General features: G+C 55.1%; 2 protein-coding genes and 1 long non-coding RNA gene across 4 annotated transcripts in view; 2 read left to right on the plus strand and 1 right to left on the minus strand.

Moving 5' to 3' along the window:
* Window positions 1-8,019, plus strand: part of RASL10A (RAS like family 10 member A) — an 11,276-nt gene extending 3,257 nt beyond the window's left edge. The window contains exons 2-3 of the mRNA XM_069081781.1: window positions 3,092-3,216; window positions 7,469-8,019. Of these exons, the coding sequence (XP_068937882.1) occupies window positions 3,092-3,216; window positions 7,469-7,739 (396 nt within the window). The 3' untranslated portion in view covers window positions 7,740-8,019. The remainder of the gene's footprint in view (window positions 1-3,091; window positions 3,217-7,468) is intronic.
* Window positions 8,020-8,965: 946 nt separating this feature from the next.
* GAS2L1 (growth arrest specific 2 like 1) lies at window positions 8,966-18,096 on the minus strand. Of its 2 annotated transcripts, none has more exons than XM_069081779.1 (6): window positions 17,971-18,096; window positions 16,117-16,838; window positions 12,437-12,544; window positions 12,040-12,136; window positions 11,047-11,305; window positions 8,966-10,686 (listed from the first exon to the last, which is right to left on the minus strand). In XM_069081779.1, the coding sequence occupies exons 2-6, from the start codon at window positions 16,819-16,821 to the stop codon at window positions 9,501-9,503; spliced, it is 2,355 nt and encodes a 784-aa protein (XP_068937880.1). In that variant the 5' UTR covers window positions 16,822-16,838; window positions 17,971-18,096; the 3' UTR covers window positions 8,966-9,500. The 2 variants fall into 2 exon arrangements, with proteins under 2 accessions (XP_068937880.1, XP_068937881.1); XM_069081780.1 differs by lacking the exon at window positions 17,971-18,096 and adding an exon at window positions 17,478-17,638.
* Window positions 17,843-20,167, plus strand: LOC138156458 (uncharacterized). Its single transcript, XR_011167154.1, has 2 exons — window positions 17,843-18,217; window positions 18,643-20,167. It is a non-coding gene; the product is annotated as an uncharacterized lncRNA (long non-coding RNA).
* Window positions 20,168-20,889: the final 722 nt, after the last annotated feature.

Below are 20,889 nucleotides of genomic sequence, written 5' to 3' on the forward strand. Positions count from 1 at the left end.
AGAGATGAAATTGATGAGAGATGCTGCAGAGGTGAAACTGATGAGAGGTGTCACAGAGGTGAAACTGATGAGAGGTGTCACAGAGGTGAAATCCCTGGGCCTTGGCACCATATTGGATCTGGAGGAGATAGTGAGGAATCCAGAATCTCTCTTAGGTTGGGAACCTGAGGGACTGGGAGGATGGTGTTGCCTTCTATGGTGATAGGGAATGTAGGAGGTAGGGAGGGTTTAGCAAGGATGTGAAACCTGTGACTTTAAAGCCACATGTGGCCCTCTAGGTCCTCAAGTTCAGCCCTTTGACTGAATTCAAACTTTACAGAACAATTCCCTTAATAAAAGGATTTGTTCTGTAAAACTTGTAGTCAGTTAAAAGACTGCCCTCAAGTACCTAGAAGGCCTCGAGACCACAGGTTCTCTACCCCAGGTTTAAAAAAAGCAAATGAGTTGTTTGAACATGTTGAGTTTAAGATATCTATTGGATATCCAGTTAGAGATGTCTGAAAGTCAGTTGGAGACATGAGACTGAATGTCAGGAGAAAGGCTAGTGCTGTATAAGTAGATTTGAGAATCATCAGCAGAAAGGTAATAAAAACCATAAGAACTGATGAAATCACCATGCGAAATAGTATAGAGTGAAAAGAGGGCCCAGGAGAGAACCCTGAGGGACACCCATGGATGGAAGTCATGATTTAGAGAAGGATCTAACAAAAGAGACTGAGAAGGAGTGGTTATATAGGTAGGAGGAGAACCAGGAGACAGGGGTATGCTGAAAACTTAGAAGAGAGTGTCAAGGAAGAGAGAGTAATCAATAGTGTCAAAAGCTGCAGAGGTATTGAGAATGAGGACTGAGAAAAGGCCACTGGATTTGGCAACTTAGGGATCAGTGGCAGATTTGGAGACAGCAGTGCTGGTAGAACGATAAGATCAGAAACCAGATTGTAGAAAGTCGAGAAGAGAGTGAGAGGAGGCACTGAGTGTAGACAGCCTCGTCAAGGACTTTGGCCACAAAAGGAAGAAGAGGCATGGGGCGATAGCAAAGACGGATGAATCAATGAGGGTTTTCTGAGGGTGGGAGAGCCATGGACATGTTTGTAGGTAGCAGAGAAGGAGGCAGTGGCCAGAGATTGATAACATAAGTAAGAGAGTGAAGATACAAGAGGGGGCAGTGAGAGAAGGGAACAGGTTATGCACTGGGAAAGGGGAAACTAAAGTTCAGTGGTACAAAGAGTTTTGGGTTCCTGATCAGGAACCTGCTCTCTAAACCATATCTGCCACTAGTTTTGTGACTTTCTGAGGAAGTCAATTCAACAGACTTGAGTCTCAGTTTCTATATCTGACCAATGGAGAAAACACTCCCTTCCCTGTGTCACTCATAGGCCACATTGGCTGTAAGAGCCAAGGGAACTATCAAAGCATCATCTAAGGTCTTTCACAATCAACCCCTGACCCTGATGGCACCAAAGAAAGGATCCTCTGGGCCAAGGGAAATGGGGATCAAGATCTCATCCTCAAGTCTCCAGTCCTTTGCAGGGAAGCAATGTGATATTTGGAAAGTATATACAGTCTGTTGTCGATACTTAGCCAGGCAGCCTTGGGCAAGTGCCTTCCCTGATTAGGGCTTTAATTTTCCATTCTCTGAAAGAAAGGCTGTGTTGCTTAGTGAGTAGAGCCCTGGATCCTAGCTCTAGAGCTGGAAGCCAATTCCCTCATTTTACAGATGAGGAAATTGAGGTCCAGTCACATGAAGTGACTTGTCCCAAGGTCAAACAGGTAGAAAACAGGATTTGAACTCATCACAGTCATAGATTTAAATCTGGAGGGGACCTTTGAGCTCATTCCAGCCAATTCCCCTATTTTCCAGAGGAGGAAAGTGCGGCCCAGATGAAATGACACAGAGAATGAGGATCAGAGCTGGGATCTGAGGTCAGGGCCTCTGACTTTAGGTCCCATTGGGGCCTGTTCCCAGCAGAGGAGAAGTCACTAATCAGGCTGCTCTGTCTCTTTGAAGGCCTTTCTGGTGGCTGGAGCAGGCCCAGGTTTCCTTCTGGGTGTCCTGGCTGGCCCCCACTTCTCCCCACCCCCTCTTTGTGGGCACCCAGCCCAGAGCATCGAGGCAATAAATATTTGTTGCATGACTGAATGTCTGTGCATGTTTGTGTCTGTGCCCAGAGAGATGTGAGGTGTTGCTGTAGGGATCTGGGGCTTTCCTGCGTCCACTGGGGGCTATCAGAGTCCTTCCAGTGGAGGCCCTTGTCAGCCTACGCTCTGGGTGCAGCTGAGAGGTCAGTCTGGACAAGGGTTTGGGGCTCAGTCTATGAACAAGGTCAGAGGTCAGCTTGAAGCCAGGGTCAGGGTTCAGCCTGGCACCAGACTCAAGGGTCAGTCTATAGATAGGGTCAGAGTTCAGTCTACGACCTGGCTAAGGGCTCAGTCTGTTGACAGGTTCAGAGGTCAGTCTCTGGGCAACCTCGGGGCTCACTTTGGGGCTGGGCTTAAAGCTCAGTCCATGCCAGAGTGAGGCACCCTCTGGGTCTCCCCTGTGGCCAGCTGACGGTCTTTCTCAAAATGTACTTGGAAGCTGGGCCAGAGGGCTCCAAGCACCAAAGTGAAGGATCAGCAAGGACTCTTGCATTTGATCTCCAGCCCCCAGAACCACTTCAGATAGGGAGAGGGGTGGCTCCTGGGGAGTGCCAGGGCCTACTGGCCAGAGTCCCAGGCTCTGCTTTACCCAGGTTCAGGTCAGTCATGCTAGATGACAAGTATACTTTCTCTGCTCATGACGTATTATTTCAAAGACCTGGATTCAGATCTTACAATGCTACTTGCTATCTGTGGGACCTTAAGTTAGTCACTTCCCTTATTCAGGGTCTCAGGTTTCTCTTCTGTGATATGGGGGATAGAGGTGATTATAAATCTAAACGACCTCCGGCCCTAGAAGCACCTGGTCTCCAAACAAGGAAGCTGCGGGTGCCCTCTTGTGGTCACTGAGGGACAGACACTCCCTCTGGATCCTTGGGGGGCCCAGGAATGGACAGGGTCCCACTGACCCCACAGGCTGGGGCTGACCCTCCCTCTCTTTCTTGCCTCTCAGGAGCTGCCAGACCTGAAGGACTGGAGCCTACAGGACATAGATGCCTTCGTCCTGGTTTATGACATCTGCAGCCCAGAAAGCTTCGACTATGTCAAGGTGTTGAGACAGCAGATTGCGGAAAACCGGTGAGAGACTGGGTTGTGGTGGGGGTGCAGGGAGAACCAGTGCAGGGACCAGCCAGGAACAGGACAGGTCACCTGGCCCAGACCTGATGCCCTGGAGCCTACCCACCTGACTACACTGAGATCGTGGGCGGGAAAGCTTTTCTGGAAAAATCCTCATCAGCTATGAGGATTATCATGGTTACTGCTCCCTCGCAGGTCTGGGGGCATTCCTTTGAGCTAGAACAGTGGGGATATGCTGGTTGAAGAGACTTCAGGGACCATCTACTCTGACCTTTTCATTCTACAGCTGAGGAAAATGAGGCCCATGAAGGTCAAATGACTTAGGATCATGGATTCAGAGTTGGAAGGCACTTCAGAAGCCATCTACTCCTTTCACTTTACAGCTGGGGAAACTGAGGCCTGGGGGCTAGGTAACAAGCGTCCGAGGCCAGGTTTGAACCTCAGGTCCTTGAGTCCCAGACTCAGCACTTTCTCCATTGTGCCCCCCTGCCTCAAGGTCACACAGGACGCAAGGGGAGGCAGAGTGCAGATAGAAAAGTAGCAGGAAGGACAGCCTGGCTCTCCTATCCAGCCTCCTCCACAAAGATCTAGAAAATGCACCAGACTGGATACAGTTTGGGAAAAAGTCACAGCAAATCATTTTTCCAACCCAGTAAGGCTTAGAGAGACAAAGAGGTCTTCAGACACTGGGGCCAAGGTCTGGCCAGGAGTGGACCACGCATGGCACATTCCAGCCCAACAACTGACAGGGAGCTGAGACCAGCAGCAGGGCAGGAAGCAGAGGAGCAGGAAGAGATCCCAGAGGATCCCTGAACTGGGGGAGGGTGCAGGAACGGATGCCAGTAGGTAGCTACATCACCCACTCCCACGTTCTGAGTCAGATGGAGGGAAGAGGGCGTCTGCACCTAGGGGTGGTGGCAGTCTCGGGTCCTGGCTGTTGACTGAACAAGGAACATGTTCAGAAGCCAGTAATGTTCTGGGCTCATCCCAGGAGCATGGAGGGGATTCAGTCTAGCCTCCAACCCAGGCTGCAGTGGGACACCCAGAGCCAGACTCCCAGACCAACAGGGAGTCAGCAGGTCAGGCACTGAACCTTTAGAACTTCCCAGAGGACTGATAGCAACCGAGTCCCAACCAGGGACAAGCCAAAAGACCCAAGCCTGTGTCAGGATCATGCAGAGCTCACCTCAAGAGGGCAGTAAGAAGCCCTCATCTTGAATCACATTACTCTGGGGGCACTAAAAGCTTGTAGGACCCCAAACTGAGCTATGAAAGCAGAACATGGACATGAGGACAGCAGCTAAGGCCAGAAATCCATGCCCCCCCCCCTGCAGGAGGTGCACAGAGCCCAGCACTAACATTAAGTCCAAAGTCAAGAAGTGGGCTCAAAGAATGAACAAAAAAAAGAATCCCATCCTAAAAATCTATTGTGGAGACAGTGAAACTGAAGACACAAATCCAGAAGAAAAATCGGTTGTAAAGAAAAATACGGTTTGGGCATAAACTCAACTAGAATTCCTGGAAGAGTTAAAGCAAAAGTTTAAAAAAATAGAGCTAAAAATGACTTCTTTAAAAAACAAATGAGCGGAGTGGCTAGGTGGTGCAGTGAGTAAAGCTCCAGCCCCAGGAGTCAGGAGGACCTGGGTTCGGATCTGGCCTCAGACACTTAACACACACACACACAAAAAAAAAAAAAACCTAGCCATGTAACGTTGGGCAAGTTACTTAATCCCAATTGCCCTCCAAAAGGCAAAAAAAAAAAAAAAACAACCCCAAAAAAACAAATGAGAAGGGTGGCTAGGTGGTGCAGTGAATAGAGCACCAGCCCTGGAGTCAGGAGAACCTGAGTTCAAATCCAGCCTCAGACACTTAACACAAAAAATTAGCCATGTGACCTTGGGCAAGTCACTTAACCGCAGCGGCCCTCCACAAAAAAAAAAAAACAAATGAGAGATTTAGAGGAAAAATAGGGAAAGAAATTTCTTTCTATGGAAGAAATTTATGTAAAGAGAATTAAGCTTCTTGGAACAAAGGTATACAAAATATTAACCAAGAAAATAACTACCTGAAAATTAGAATTGGCCAAATGGAAGCTAATGATTCCATGAGACATCAGAAATATTAAAAATAAAGTCAAAAGACTAAAAAAATAGAAGAAAATGTGAAGTATCTTAAATCAAAAACAACTGACCTGGAAAACAGATTGAGGAGAGATAATTTAAGAATCATCAGACTACCTGAAAGCCATGACCAAAAAAAAAATAAAATAAAATAAAAAAGAGCCTAGACATTATGTTTCTAGAAATCATAAAAGGAAACTGCCTGGTATTTTTAGAATCAGAGGGCAAAGTAGAAATTGGAAGAATCTACTGGTCACCTCTGAAAGAAATCCCAAAATAAAAACTCCTAGGAATATTACAGACAAAATTCAGAGCTCTCCGGTAAAAGGAAAAATACTAATAGCAGCCAGAAAGAAGGAATTCAAGTACTGAGGAGTCACAGATTCACAAAAGATCTAGCGCCCACCACTATAAAGGAGGGGAGAGCTTGGAATATAATATTCCAGAAGTGTGAGAGCCACGATTTCAACCTAGGTCTTCTGACTCCAAAGTTCAGGTCCCTTTCCAGTGTTCCACAGACCAATGAGGTGTCTAGGGAGTCAGTTCTGCCCTGCAGTCTTTCTTTGGTTCATTCAATCTTAAAGCTGGAAAGAAAAGCCATCCAATCATTTCATTTTGCAGAGGAGGAAACTGAGACCCAGAAAATTGAAGTTACTTGGCCAAAGTCACACAGACAGCACATGACAGTGGCAGGATTCAAACCCAGGCCCTCTGACTGAGGGCAGTTACAGCTTGGTTTCCATTATACCAGGCTGCTTTTCCACCATTTTATCCTTCTGTCCAGGCCCCCTGGCACTAACCCCTATAGGCATAGATGGTAGAAGAACGTAGCTGGCTCTTTCAACAATTCAATGCATTCAGGGAGAGGGAAGGTTGGTGCTTCCTTCCAGGTACAGTTCATGATCATTGCCACAAGAGGGTGTTGATGAGAATCCCAGCTCTACCACCCAGCTATTCAATCAAGTCCAACTCTGTGACCACATTTGGGGTTTTCTTGGCGGAGATACTGGAACAGTTTGCCATTTCCTTCTCCAGCTTATTTTACAGATGAGGAAACAGAGGCAAACTGAGTTAAGGGACTTGCCCAGGGTCACACAGTTAGTTTGAGGACAGATTCTGAGGGAGATGTCTTCCTAACTCTATCCACTTCGCCACTTGGTCCCTATGTGACTTTTGACACTCATCCAACTCGGGTCTTAGTTTCCTCTGCTGTAAAATTAGGGGGTTGGTAGCCGTGTGACCTTGGGCAAGTCACTTAACCCCAATTGCCCTCCCAAAAAAGCAAAAAAAAAAATTAAGGGGTTGGACTCTAAGGCTCTTTCCAGATGCTAATGAGTTATTTTTCTCCTCTCCTCTGGGCAGTAATGGGGCCAGGAGCTAGGAAACCCTAGTGTAATGGAGAGAACCTAGGTAATGAGGACCAGTGTGTAAACTCCCCCACTGATTCATGTCAGCCCCCTCTCTACAGTTAAGCCCTGAGAATCTGGGCAGTTCTCCCAGGGTCACAAAGCCAGTGTAAGTCAATAGGAATTTAGACCTAGGTCTTCCTGTCTCTGTTGCCAGTTCTTGCTCCCCACTCCTCCTTAGTGGCTCCAGTCCTTACTTTGATAAAAAAAAATAGCTGTGCGATCTTGGACAATCTACTCATGTCTCTGGGCTTCGGTTTCCTCCTCTAGAAAACGAGTGGGCTGTGCCAGATGGCCTCTGAGGTAATAATAACAGCTAGCATTGATATAGTGGGTACTATATGCCAGGCACCCTGCAAATATCCTCTCTTCTGATCCTCACAACAACCCTGCCAGGTAAATGCTGTTATCCTGATTTTACAGCTGAGAAAACTGAGGCAAAGAGAGGTTAAGTGACTTGCCCAAGGTCACACAGCTACTAAGTGTCGGAGAGCTGGATTTGAACTCAGGGCTTCCTGACTCCAGGCCCTGATATCTATCCACTGTGCTACCTAGGTGCCTAGCCTTTTCCAGATTTCGATTTGTGATCCTGATTGTTGGGATGACCAAACGAGGTTCCGCCATCCCCAGCGGGCACTCTCCTCCCCAGTCGGGTCTAAGCATAGCCGGGAAAGGCGTCATCACAGGCCCCCGCCTACCTTCTGTCCTCCGTCTTGTGCCCTGCAGGCCGGCGGGAGCGCCAGAGGCCCCCATCATCGTGGTAGGTAACAAGCGGGACCAGCAGCGACAGCGCTTCAGCCCCCGAAGGGCGCTGGCCGTGCTGGTGAGAAAGAGCTGGAAATGCGGCTACATGGAATGCTCAGCCAAATACAACTGGCACGTGGTCCTGCTCTTCAAGGAGCTGCTGAGCAGTGTCCTCGCTAGGGGCTGCAAGCACAGCCACCCGGCCATCCGCCTGCAAGGGGCGCTGCACCCCAACCGCTGCAGCCTCATGTGACTCTCCTGGGCTGCTTCCCAAAGACCTTCCCAGTGCGGGGAAGCCCCATCTGGATGCACTCTCTGCTGGGAGAGCCAAGACTCACTCTGGGCCGTGTACTTTGTTGGAGTCAGGGAGGGTGAGGCTGGGGGACAGCACAGGCCAAGGGCCAGGCCCCAGGGCCAGCTAGGGCAGGAGGGCCCCCGGTGCCAGGGCTTGGGAGGGTGACCCCGCATGTGGCCCCCAAGGGCTAGTCTATCCTGCTCAGGGCCAACGCTGACAGAATAAAAAGGAGAAGGAAGGCCCAGCTCCATCTCTGGGGTGGGATGGACTGGGGGCCGTGGCTCAGGCCAGGAGGGATGGCGGCTCTGGGTGGTATCAGTCTGTGACTTTGGCTGAGTCCCAGAGCCAGCTGTCACCTAACCCAAGCCATATCAGAGAGAATCCTGGGAAAGGAGCCGGCATTGGGGCACCCCCAAACCCACTGCTAGAAGACCTCTGGGGGAAGGAAGCCAGCCCCTTTCTAGGCACCCCTTTCCACTTTGGGATCACTCTATTAGAAAGTTTTTCCTGCAAAGCAACTCAGCTGTGGCTCCTGATTCTGCTCCCCAAAGCTCTCACGTCCGGCCCCCATTGCAGCCACCACCCAGCACTAAACAAGCCCAGGTCCTTCAGATAGTCAGTCCCCTTGTTGATTGGAATTTTTTTTTTTTTTGAGGCAGTAGGGGTTGACTTGACCAAGGTCACACAGCTAGTGTCTGACATCAGATTTGAACTCAGGACCTCCTAACTCCAGGGCCAGTGTGCTATGTTGCCACGTAGCTGCCATCCCAGGTAGTTCTCTTATGACATGGACTCCAGGCCCTTCACCTTGCTGGTTGCCCTCCCCAGGGGCCTTGCCAGCTTACTGGTGGCCTTCCCAATGAGAATCAATGTTCCATTTCCCCCTGTCTGAGCCTCAGTTTCCTCACCTGTAAACAAAGAGGTTTCTTTAAAGGCAGCATCGCCAAATCTGGGGCCTTCCTTCCCTTCCAGAGAGAGAGCCTAGCAAGAAGCACAGCTGGGCAGCATGGGCCCCCCTGCCCCGGGGCGCTGGGCCTCAAACTGGAGTCTGCTGCTGCCCTCGCATGCCAGCCCTAGCATGCCTTGGATCCTCCCCTCGCCTGCCCCCAGCCAGCCCCACCAGGGTGGGGAAAGGGCTCCAGGTGACCCCTCCACTCCCCCCCCCCCACAATAAACACACTGAGGGCAATGGACATTAGTTTACTCTCTTCAGCTCAGAATCTCTCAGGGCCAGGGAGGTTTACAGAGCAGGGGTGGGGGTCTTCAGCAGGGCTGGGGCCTGGCCTAGGGCTCTCTCTCTTCTCACACACACATACACACACACTCTCAATATATTAGATTTAAATAGATCTGCTGTGCCCACTTATACATTACGGGGGAGGGATAGGGTGGGGGAACAACCCAGACCACCTGCCTCCCCCAAACCCTAAAACCATAAACTTAACAAGTTGGCTAGTCTCCGCCCCTGTCTTTCCCTGACATTGGTCCCTGGACTCAGGGAGTGGAAGTCTGATAGGTCCAGTGGACCCAGTTAGAGCTAAGGCCACATAGGAAGGAAGAAGGGGCTGGGGGGCAAACATAAGGGAGGAGCCCCAACTGGGGGGCCAACGGTAATGCCAACTCTGGCCCAGCCCAGCCCTAGTCTCAGTGGTCCCAGGGAGGAGGCACTAGGAGGCTCCCCAGTCATAGTGGCAAGGTCTGGAGGTGCCTCAGAGGGGGTCACATCCAGGCACCCTCCCCCTGCCTGGTCTGCCCCCTTGGCACCTGAGCCAGGGGCTCCAGAAAACCCGAGACAGTCGAGTGCAGACCCTGCCAGGCCCTGTGATCGGCTGAAGGCCTTCGGGGGGCCAGAGGGGTCGGGATACGGGATGGCTTTCTGTCTGGCTGGGTGTCCACCCGAGGACGGGCACACGGTCTCGGTGGGTCTGTGGCCAGGGACGACTTGGCCGGCCCAAGCCCCGGCCCTGCCTGCTCCAATCCCGAGCCCCCCGCTTCCGCCTCACTCCAGCCCCCCTCAGGCACCTCCTGGACGTCATTGAGCGCAGGGCAGTAGTTGCTCTCATCTGAAGAGCTGGAGAGAGCGGGGCCCCGGCGGCGGCCGGGGGCCCTGGCATCCCACGCTTCACCTGAGCCATTGGGGATGGCGGCCAGCCCATTGGGAGCCGGCCCCATCCGGGAGGCCTCGCCGGGGGGGCCGTGCTTGCTGAAGTTGAGGGAGGACGAGGAGGAGCTGGAGGAACAGTAGGCGGAGTCGGGGGCCACAGGCTCGGGGGTGGTCTGGGGGGCCTGGGGCAGGGAGGCCCTTTCGGCCTCTAACGCCTTCGAGTTGGCCAGGAATTCCTCCTCCAGGCAGCGGTACAGCTGCTGCTCCTGCCGGGGGTCCAGGGGAGCCCGGAAGGTTCGAGCCAGCTCCTCGAGCTCCTGGCAGAGAGTATCCACCGCCTGCAGGGGCCGGGGGGGCTCTGGGCCCGTGGCGGGCTGGGGCCGGACACGAGGAACTGCAGGGCTCCTCGCCCTGGGAGTGCTTCTGCCAGAGCCACAGGGGCGAGCCCACGAGTGCTGCCCGTCTCTGTCCCGGTGGATGACAAGCATCGTCTGGTCCTCCCGACCCTGGCTCCGTGCCCTCCGGGCAGGGCTTGGGGCTGCCAGGCGGGCATCTTTTCCACTATGGGCTCCTCGGGGCCGACCTCGCTCCTCTACACGGGGACTGGGCCCGGGGCCCCGATCTCGGGACTTGCTCCGCTGAGCTGGGGGTCTCCTGAGTGGAGCTGGGACCCTGGTCACTTGTCGGCTGTTACTGTCCTTTCGGGGTCCCGGGGAACCCTCTTCACCCCGGCAACAGCCCAAGATGCCGCTCTGTGCAGAGGAGGCTGAGGAGTCACTGTCACCTGAGCAGCGGCGGGACCTGGGGGAGACAAAGTGAGCTGGGGTCGGAGGACCCTGGGGACCCAAGGCTTGTGAGGCTGCGTCCCCCCCCCTTCTTCCCTCCCCCTGCCAGAGGGAACCGGCCCAAGGCTGGGGAGGAGGCGGGGCCAGGGCTGCGCCCAAGCCTGGACTGTTAGTTGGGTTGCCATGGAGACAGGAAGCCTGCCACACTTTTTCCCTGGGAATGAGTCATAGCTGGGCGGCCAGGGTTCTCTCTTCCTGCGCCACAGACCGGATGCACAGCTCCAGGCTTGCAGTAACCCATTGAGGACCAGACAGGGATAGCCAGAGACTTCACTCCCCCAGTCCCTTTTACCCCTAAGCCTGACCCAGGCCCTACCTCAGTGGGTTGGATTGTCGAGTCTCTGGACCATCCCGATGGCCGCGGAGGTTCGCAGAGGCCTGAGGAGAACCTGGTCCCCCAGCCCCGAGCCGGGCGGGGAGCCCCTCAGGCCGAGAGCCCCGGCGCTCCCCTCCTGGGGCAGGGCTCCCCACATCTGGCCAGCGCTGAGCCCCGGGACTAGAAGGTCGAGGGCTTGGGGTCGGGGACGCCTTCTGTGGGGAGAAAGCCAGTGCCCGTGGCTGGGGCAGCCGGTGTGCTGCAAAGACAGAGGGGAAGGGTCAACGTGGAGCACCTTGCAGGGTACCCCTCTAGCCCCGAAGAACCTGTTCAGCTATCCCCATTTCCCTGCCATGCCCAGGAGCAGATCCTGGGTGTGGAAGCTAAGGGTAGAGCAGACCAGGGCCCTCACTTTCAGAGCCTGAGACCAAGAGCGTCTGCTGGAGAATCGACTCTGACACATGTGGGCTGTGACCCTGGGCAAGGGGCTTCACTAACGCCTCTAAGACAGCTCTCAGACAGGGCCTCTTAACTATTTTTGTCATAGCGCCTGCCCCAGCAGTCTGGTGAGAGCCATGGACCCTTCTCCCAATCATGGTTTTAAATGCATAAAATGAAAAACAGAATTACAAAGGAAACCAATTACAGCAAAAATCCCATTGTCAGTTTTAAAGACACTTGTGAGGTGGGGCCCTGCTAGAAGGAGCTCCCACCTGGAAGGTCCCTGTACCAATGAAACCATGGCTCTAACCCCAAGCCTATTCAAGGTCAGGAGACCCAAAGTAGGGATCTGCACTCAGTTTGCCGGGCTCTAACCCAGGGCCCTTTTCCCCAGGTTATTTCCCAGGGCTTGCTGAAGGCTGGGTACTTTGGCCTAGGAGGGGGTGGGGACCTGGCTGGGCCCAAACGCTGACTCAGAGATGGGGAGAGGCTCCAGGTGAGTGCAGGGAGGCCCCCCTCCCTCCTGCCCTCCTCCCCCCTTCCCGTACTCACAGACAGAAGCACACCGACAAGGATCATGCTTATCCAGGTAATGTTCTAGCGTGTCCCAGCCTCCTCCCACCCTCACCATCACATGGCTTCGAAGGACCTGAGGGGAAAACAAGTCCTGCTTCTGAGCCCGCTGCCCTCAGAACCACCCGGGGAAACAGCACCTTCCCCCAGCCCGTGCCCCGGGCCCAGGACTGAGGCACCCTCGATGCCCCCCAGGACTGCCTTCCCTGGAATCTGGGTGTGAGTGTTGGGGTGGAGGGAGTTCAGCTGGCTTATTCACCGTCCCAAGAAAAGTCCCCAGGGCTGCCAGCATCTCCACCTTGTCCCCTGCCCCAACCTAGCCAAGGCCAAGAGATCTCAGACTTGGGTACAGAGACGCGAGCCCAGAGAGACATACTCGAACGAAGATGAGGGCGCTGGAGTCCCCCACTCTGTACTTCCCCTCCGACACTTTGATCATGGGGAATTGGTCTGGGCAGGTGCAGTGGCCCAAAATCTCTCGAACCTGTGGAGAGAAAGAAACTGGAGCTCAGAGGTCAGAGACCAAGATGTCTCCTTGGCCCAAGGTGGGGGTGGGGGGCAGAGTGCCTTGGGAAGAGACAGGAGAAGAGCCAACAGAGGCTGATGGGGGGAGGAATCTTGAACCCAGATCACAGGGACAGAGAATCCCGCTGATTTTGCCCCATCTCTTCCTCAAGGATATCTGGAGACTGGCACTCTGACTCCCTAGTCCTGACACAGATAGGCAGAGGGGAAGGAGACATATTCAGGGACCCCAAATCAGCTGGATATTTCTCCTGGGCACTGGAAGAAAGTGAAGGTGTCTAGCCTCTTCTGCCCAGTTCCCTGCCCTCCCCACCAAGGAGATGGGGAGATGGACCAAAGGGAATGGCCAATGGCTTGACATGCCATGAAGACCCAAGCACAGTCCCTGATCTTCCCCTCAGTGCTAGAAGGCTGTTTCCCTCCTCTGACCACCTGCCCCCTGAGAAAGGAAGATACAAGGGGTCAGGGAATCTGATGGTGTGGAGAACTTTGGGGTCTCTTCCTCCACTCCCACCTTCCTCCACCCATAACTGAGCTCTCCGGAGCTGGGAGCTAAGAGGCTTGCAGGACTCCAGACCAGGGCTGGAAGGGGCCTCAGCAGTCAGGTGACCCAAATTTCTCATTTTACAAATGAAGCCCAAGATATGAAGACCACACAGATAGTGCAGAAAGCACTGGGTCTGGAGTCAGGAAGACCTGAGTACAAATCCTGCCTCAGGATAGCTTAGTGACTCTGGGTAAAGGCACTTAGCCCTTCTCAGCCTCAGTTTTCTCATCTGTAAAATGGGCATAATAATAGCACCCACCTCCCACAGTGACCCTGAGGGTCAACTGAAACATCTTTAAAACACTTAAGCACATGGTAAGAGCGATTTTTATTATTTATAACATTAGTATTATTATTATTATTTGTTATTTACTATTATTATGTGGCAAAGGCAGCATTTGAATTCAGGTCTTCTGATCTCAGTGTCTTCCTATCGTATCCCTACTGCTTCTCTGTTGGGACTCCTGGCTTCTCTTCTCAAAGGTGGAAAACCTGGGACATATCTAAGTCCCATCTCCCTAGCCAGGTCAGGAGATGCCCCTGTGGGGACCTGGAAAGCTCTTATGAGCCTCCAAAATCTGGGCTCCCCAGGAACTCCCAGAGCACACTTTCTGAGGATGCCCGTCCTGCAGGTGCAGGGAGAGAGGATATGAAAGCAAGGTCAGGGCAGAAACACCGAGTTTGGAATCAGGGCTGACTTGGGTCTAACTTGGGCCTTCAAATTCTCTGGGCCTCAATTTCTTCCCCTGGAAAATACCTCTAGGATCTCTTAACTCTAGTGTTATGACCATGAAAATAATAGAGTAGAATTGAGGCTTCCTCCTTCCCTACTCTCTAGGGCAGCTCATTTGAAACCCCAGCAGAAGCCCAGCTCCCATGGGCTGTTTCCCCCTCAAGAACACCACAAGGGCCTGGCCCAGCCTCTGTCATCCCCACTCATCTCACCCCTCCCCAGCTCTCCACCTCTGGACTCAATGACTGCCCTAACCTTGGAGCCTGGCACAGCCTTTGTCCTGCTGTCTTTGAGACCTTCAACTTCCTTATCAGCTGGGATGGCTCAGCAGATATAGCCCTAGGTCTAGAGTCAGGAAAAGCCAAGTTCAAATCTAACCTCAAACACCAGCTGTGTGACCTGAGCAGGCTGCCTCAGTTTCCTCAACTGTAAAGTGGGGATAATAAAAGCACTATCTTTCAGGGTTGTTGTGAGGATGAAAAGAGATATGTCTAAAGTGTTTAAGTCTTCCTTCTTCCCTCCCTCCCTCACTTTGTATAGTTGCTGTCTACCGCAGATAAGTTTTGGGGCTACACAGTGCTCTGGGGTTCTCCTTCACTGAGAGCCGCATCAGAGGGGATACTGTCTGGCTCACCCAGAGACACTGCCAGGGGGCAGCCTACCCCAATATAGAGCCTGCTTCAGGGCTTCCTCTTCTGTACCCTAAAACTACCCCAAAGTTACCCGGCTGCCCAATATGAGCTCCAAAACCAACAAATGCTTTCCTGTTGAATGACTCAATGACTGAGTCTGAGGGCAGGCCAGGGAATGGGTAAGTAAAGTCCCCTTTGCTGTGCCTGGCTGTCAAGCTCTTGAACAGGCCTGGCCCTGGAACCCAGGCTGTCTGTGTGTCCCCGCCCAGCTGGGCTGGCTCAGTGGGGGCCTTTCCCATCTCCTGACTCTCCATGGCCACCGCCACCGTGGCCTGGAAAGAAATAAGCAGGTGGGGCTGTCTGGCAGCACTTACATGGGCTGCCCTCCTAACCTCTGCCAAGCTTGGAGCAGCTGGGGCTGCCTGGGCACTCACTGCCTTTGTAGCCTGGAGAGTGGGGGCCAGGACAGCAGAGAACCTCAAGGATCCCCTAAAGTTGGGCTGGAAGAGCTAAAAATACAGGCCTTGCTCTCCCCTGAGGGCTTCATGGTAGCCGGGCTGCCCTGGACAAAGCCACCAAGAGTGCCTGGGCCCAGGAGGCGGGGGAGGTGGGGAGAGCAGGAAGGAGGGAGCTGGCAGAGCTAACTGTCACCCTGCCCAGGCCTGAAGCCTCCAGGTGAGCCGTGAGCCATGAGCCGAGAGCCGGGCAGGGGCTCTTCTCTTCCTGTCCCTCTCAGCCAGGAGTCTCTTCAGGCTCCTGGTCCCTGTCAGGATGGGAGGGCTGGGAAGGTGTTCCAGGTTCTGCTGCGAGTAACTTGCTATGTGAACCTGGCCAAATCCCGCCCTCTCTCCTGGACCCTCATTGTTTCTAAGCTGGGAGATGGACACAGTCACCCCTGTGGACTAAGTGCTGGAAGGCACCCAGGAGGCCGAGAGTCTCCCCCTCTCCACATACTCAGAGCTCCTCTCTTCCTTTCTGCCTCTAAAACAATCACTCCACCAAACCCGTAGCCATGTTAGCTGGGGCTGGGGAGAGTCAGGCCTGGAGTCAGGAAGACCCAAGTTCAAATGTGACCATAGAAGCTTACTAACTGAGGGACCTTGGGCAAATCACTCTCTTCAGGCCTCAGCTTCTACATCTGGGAAATGGGGATAATAATAGCTCCTAGCTCGAGGGCTTGTAGAGATAACAAATGAGATGATCTATGCAGAGCACTTGGCAAACCTAAAAGCAGGAGATACATGCCATTATTATTATATTATAGGTTGCCAGCCTGCGGAAGGCTCAGGGTTAGCGGGGAGTGAGGCATATTTCTTGAGGCTAAGGGAAGAGAGAAGAGAGGGACAAATGCAAAGACCGTCCCTAGGGGCAGGGCAGACACCGGAAGGCACCTTAGAGGTCATGTAATCTACCACTCATTTTACAGATGAGGCCCAAAGTGATATAGCGTTATTAGAACCCTAGAATAAAGAGCTCTAAGGGAATCCGGCTAGTCCAACCCTTTTCATTTTACAGATGGGGAAACCAAGGCATTGACAGTCAGGACCCCCAAAGCTCCAAGCTTACTGCCCTTTTCCACTCCCCCACAAAGCAGTTGGGGAGGAGGCAGCATCTCTCACCAGCTCGTCCAGGTTTCGGAGGTCACACAGGGTCATCCTGGGTCTCCGACTGGAGTAGGCCCCAATCCCAGAGGCCAGGTCCAAGGGCCGCTGGTCCCTGTCTTCGTCCCCGGTGGTGGGAGGCCCTGGCTCCCTGGCCTGGTCCCTCAGCTCCTCCTCAATCTCTTCCTCCAGCTGGATGAGCATCGGGGCCAACACCCCAAACTTGGAGCCCCGTCGGGCCACCTCCAGCAAGCACAGCACAAAGTTCTTCTCATTCTTCCGCAAGACTAGGTCATCCGTCTCAAACATCAGCACCTCCGGGATGCCCAGCTCTCCTCGGCACCAGGCGATGAAGTTGGACACGTTGTCTCGGGCCAGGAAGGAGCCGGGGGTGACGCCGTGAGCCTGGAACACCACCTCCCGAGAGGGCAAGCGCAAGCGGCCGGCGGCCTCCGGGTGGCTGCTGGCAAAGTCCCTGGCGATGCCATTGACATTGTTGGCGTGGCGACACAGCACTGCGCCAGTCTCCAACGCCTCCAGGAAGCCCCCGCCCCCGCCGGGGACTGCCAGGCCATACAGGGCATTCAGCCATTCGGCAAGGTCCTCCTTCATGGCATCAAGGTACTCTTCGCTGGAGCGGAAGGGCCGGATGCTTTTAGAGGCCGAACACTGGATACCGCTCTTCTCCCTCTCCGCCATGGCGGGGACGGGGCTGCTGGTCATCCCTGGGGCGCTCACCACTGCAGGGAGACGGAAGCCAAGTAAGCCCCAGGACCCCCAGGAGGGAGGGCGGGGAGTGTGCCTCAAGTCCTTTCTAGGGACGGACCTTAGTACAGGGGATGTCAGAGCTGGAGGGGGCCGGGACAGAGGGTGTCAGGGCCGGGAGAGGCCTGGGAGATGATCAATTCCAACTCCTTTATTTTACATACACAAACCGAGGGCCAGAGGGAGGTGACTGGTCCAAGGTCACCACAAACAGCCCACCCCGATTTCTCGATCCTGGGGCTCCTTCCCACTCCCTGTGAGCCCCCAGGTCAGGTTTCCGGCTAATCTCTGCCCGCCCACGAGTGGGGGGGGGAGGCTCCCCTCCCCGAACTTCTCCGGGCTCCATAGATCGGCCCTTTGGGGGCGGGGCCTGGGAAAGAAACCGACAGGGGCGGGGCCGGAGCTGTGCCCCGCAGTTGGGGGTGGGGGAAGGTGGTCCGAGGGAGGAGCCGGGGTCTCTCCCACCTCCGCCCCGAGACCGGGACCCGAGGGAAGCCTCAGTTTCTCCTTCTGGGCCGGGGCTGGAGCCGGAGGGGGGAGGATCTCGGCGCGGGCGGGGCCCAGGCTCCCGACACCTGACGGTTTGAGGACCCCCCCCCCCTCCCCCGGCTCACCTGCCTCAGCCTGCTCGCCCACCGTGATCTCCAAGCGCCGCCCGCAGCCCGGGGGCCCCGGCTCGGCCCGGGCAGCGCATGGCCGGCCCCAGCCCCGGGAAGCCCCGGCAGCCGCCCCGGGGGGTCCTCCGAGGGTTCCGCCGCGCCCAGGGAGCCTTGCTCGGGCCCCCGCCTCCACGCCGCCCTCCGGCTCTCCCCCCAGGCGCGCCGGGCTGGGCGCAGGCTGGGCCCGGCTGGTCTGGCCTCTGCCGCCGGCAGAAAGAGGAAAGAAGCCCAGCCCCGAAAAGCCCCGGCTCCCCTCCCCCGCCCTCTCTCCGTCTCATTTATTATTTTTTTCTCTCCTCCCCCCCGCCCGCCCCCCCGAACTTGGAGCTGGACCAGGGAGGGCGGGAGCGCATCGCTTAAAGGGCCCGCACCCCGAGAAGCAGCTCTCGGTGGGGGGGAGGCCTCCCCAGCTCCCCCCGGCCCGCAGCAGGGTCGCGCCCGCGCCCACCTGTGCCCCGGGCTGCCCGGGGATCTCCAAGCTCCTTATCCGCAGGCCAGCCGCCAGCGGGGAGGGGGTGCGCGGGGATCGGACACTGGCCCTGAAATCCGTCCCCGGAGCCGATGCCGCGGATCTCAGTGCGCCCTCTGGGCTGGAGCTCTCCAGGCTCCGGGCGCCTTCATCGTAGGACGTGCAGCTGCCCGTGAGAGCCCCTGAGCGGACCTTCGCCTCCTCCCAGGTGCAGGAGGGGCTCCAGGTAGGAGGCGTGGGGATGAGGTCCCCGAGGCAGAGGAAGGCCGGACGTGGAGTCCTGCAGGGTCACTGCCCCGGGCGGAGTGGGAGAGGCCGGGGAGCTGGGAGCCGCCTCAGAGGCCGTAGGAGCTGACCACCACCCGCCCCCACCCTTCCCGGCGCTTCCTCCTATCACTCTGCCCAGAGCCAGACTTTCACCTCAAGCTCCGGGTCCGTGGGAGTGGAGTGGGGGAAGTCACTATCTCAGCCCCCCTTCCCCCAAGCCTATGGGGAGGGGCAACGTTCCCAGACCTTCCTCGGCCTTCAGGGCTCTTCTAACCTGCCTCCAGCCTGCACGGAGGCTGGGGACACTATAACTTTAATAACTCCAGTGAGGTAATTGGGCCCCCTCCTCTTCGGGCCCCCTCCCCGCCCCCTTTCCCTCCCCAGGGCTGGATTCTGGCTGCTTGTGTCTGGAGGTGAGTCACGCCCTGGGCCTCGAGCAAGTTTCAACGGTCCACCGGCTCCTCAGCTGTCTGGAGAGAGACGGAGAATGAGAGAGAGAGAGGGAGAGAGGTGTCTGAGGTCCTGGGGCTGTGGCCAGTAAACCCCCACCCCACCCTCATCTCCACTCCGATGGGGGCCGCAGGGAAATGGATGGAGATGGGACCAGCCAGGCACAGCCTGTTCCAAGGCCTCCCTCGGAGACCCGATCAGGAAAAGATACTTTGGGTGGCCAGGGGACCCTTTCCTGGGGGCCTGGGGAGGAAGGAAGGCTCTGTGCTTGGTCATCTCCGGCCTGGACCAGTTTGGCCTTGGGAGGGTGATAAGAGGGGAAGGGCTGGGCTGGGAGGCAGCCTGGGCCTCCGCTGTCCCAACCATGCATTCAGTGCCTGACTCCAAGGGTCCAGCTGAAGCGGGGGCGGCCCAAAGCTGCAGGAATGGAAAATGCTCCTTAACCCGGAGAAGCTCTGATGCTGGGCCTCAGTTTCCCCATCTGTAAAATGGGGTAACTTAACAGCACCTACTTCCCAGGGTGGTGGGATCAAATGAGATCCCAAATTTGCAAACCATAATGCACTTGATGAATAAATCCTCACTATAATTATGATGGAAATCCAGGGTTTGTGGGCTGACGAGGGAGGCAGAAACCACGTCCCTGCTTTCCCCACCCTCCTCCCCTCTCCCCATCTCAGCTGCAGCGGAGCGCCCCTGCAGAGGGTTAATAGCAACGGGGCTTATTTTCAAACAGAAAAGGAGGGACCAGAACTCGGCCAACCAGCGCCGTTGCTGCCCCTGGGGGAGAAAGCCGGGGGAGGCTGCTGGGAGGGAGCGGGGGAGTGGGGAGTGTCCAGTAGCATCCCTGGGGCGGCTAGGGACAGGGGGTGGGGGCGCCTGTCCTACCAAGCCTGTGTGGGAGCCCAGGGCAGCGGTGTAGGAGGTTTTCTAGAGTGTCCCCTGCCCAGGCTGCTGACCCCTGGGGGTGGAGAGCCAGGAGCCAATCAGGATTTCAGTCTCCCAGGGTACCACTGGGCTCCTAGCAAGCCTCTGTTTTCCATCAGGCCTTTGAAGGGATGTCCCTGCCCCTGACAATGGCTGGCAAGACCAGCTGCCATATCACTCGGGGTTTGCCAAACCCTCGTCCTCAGACATTTCTCTAAGGTCAGGAGCCCTTTGTCTCTGTATTCCCAATGCTTTGTACACATTCAAAAAATGCTTGTCAGAATTTTATGTGAAAGTATCATTCCCATTTTACAGGTGAGGAAACTGAGACTGAAGGTGTAAGTGGCTTGCCTTAGATCACAGAGCTAGAATCTGAGGTGGGATTTAAACCAAGGTCCCCTAGCTGAGGCTCTCCCAAGATATGGTAAAGCAGGGCTTCCGAGCTGGTATCTGTAAAAATCTGATCATGTTATTCCTCTGTGAAGAAGTTCCGTGGCTCCCTCTTGCTTCAATAAAAAGTGTATGCTCATCTATTTGGTGTTTCAAGCCCTCCCTAATCTGGAACTCTGCCACCCACCTGGTCAGACTTACTTCCTATTACTACCCCTTGAGAAGGCTCCATTGCAGCCAGACCAGCCGATAGGTTTGCTGGCCCCGGAAGGTGATGCTGCATCTCCCCCCTTCCTGCCTTTGCACATGTGAGCCTTCCCCTGCTTCTAATTAGTGGCTCTCCTTCATTTCCTTCGTGGTCCAGCTTAGGTGCCAGCTCCTGATGCCTCCCATTGTTTGCCCCCTGTTGTGTTTGTATCCCCAGGACCTGGCATGATGACTGGGCATACAGTAGGCACTTATAAGTTGACTGAGTTGAAATGGAGATGAATTCCAAACCTCTTATTGTACAGATGAGGAAACCTCGGCCCAGAAATGTGAAGGGACAGGCCTGGTGTCTCACAGGGATGGAAGCCCTGACTCTAGACCCAGGATCCTCTCCTCTGCCTCTCCTTGCCTCCTAGGGGCAAGGCTAGCAGATGCTAAAGGCCAGGCTGCCTAATGGTAAGGAGCTCTGTAAAGTACTTTCCAAACCTTCAAGCCGTATATGAATGTGGACTTATTATTTTTAATTATTAGTTATGATCACTGTTCTTCAGGGTATGCCCTCTCAGTTCAATGGGCTGGAGAGCCTCAGGGAAGCAGGAATACCAGCAGTCCAGGCGAAGAGGGAGGCTTACTGTTTGCTGGCCCTTCTCACATTCC

The sequence above is a fragment of the Petaurus breviceps genome, unplaced genomic scaffold (genome assembly GCF_028583685.1).
Source record: "Petaurus breviceps papuanus isolate PSGF00001 unplaced genomic scaffold, PetGlider_PUasm1.0 99, whole genome shotgun sequence".
In the NCBI taxonomy this organism is placed as follows: domain Eukaryota; kingdom Metazoa; phylum Chordata; class Mammalia; order Diprotodontia; family Petauridae; genus Petaurus; species Petaurus breviceps.

Coding starts and splice junctions, on each gene's coding strand:
- GAS2L1 (XM_069081779.1), bottom strand. CDS start 16,821: ATGACCAGCAGCCCCGTCCCCGCCATGGCGGAGAGGGAGAAGAGCGGT. Junction 12,137..12,436: donor GCGCCCTCATCTTCGTTCGA/GTATGTCTCTCT, acceptor TTTTCCCCTCAG/GTCCTTCGAAGCCATGTGAT. Junction 10,687..11,046: donor CGACAATCCAACCCACTGAG/GTAGGGCCTGGG, acceptor TGTCTCCCCCAG/GTCCCGCCGCTGCTCAGGTG.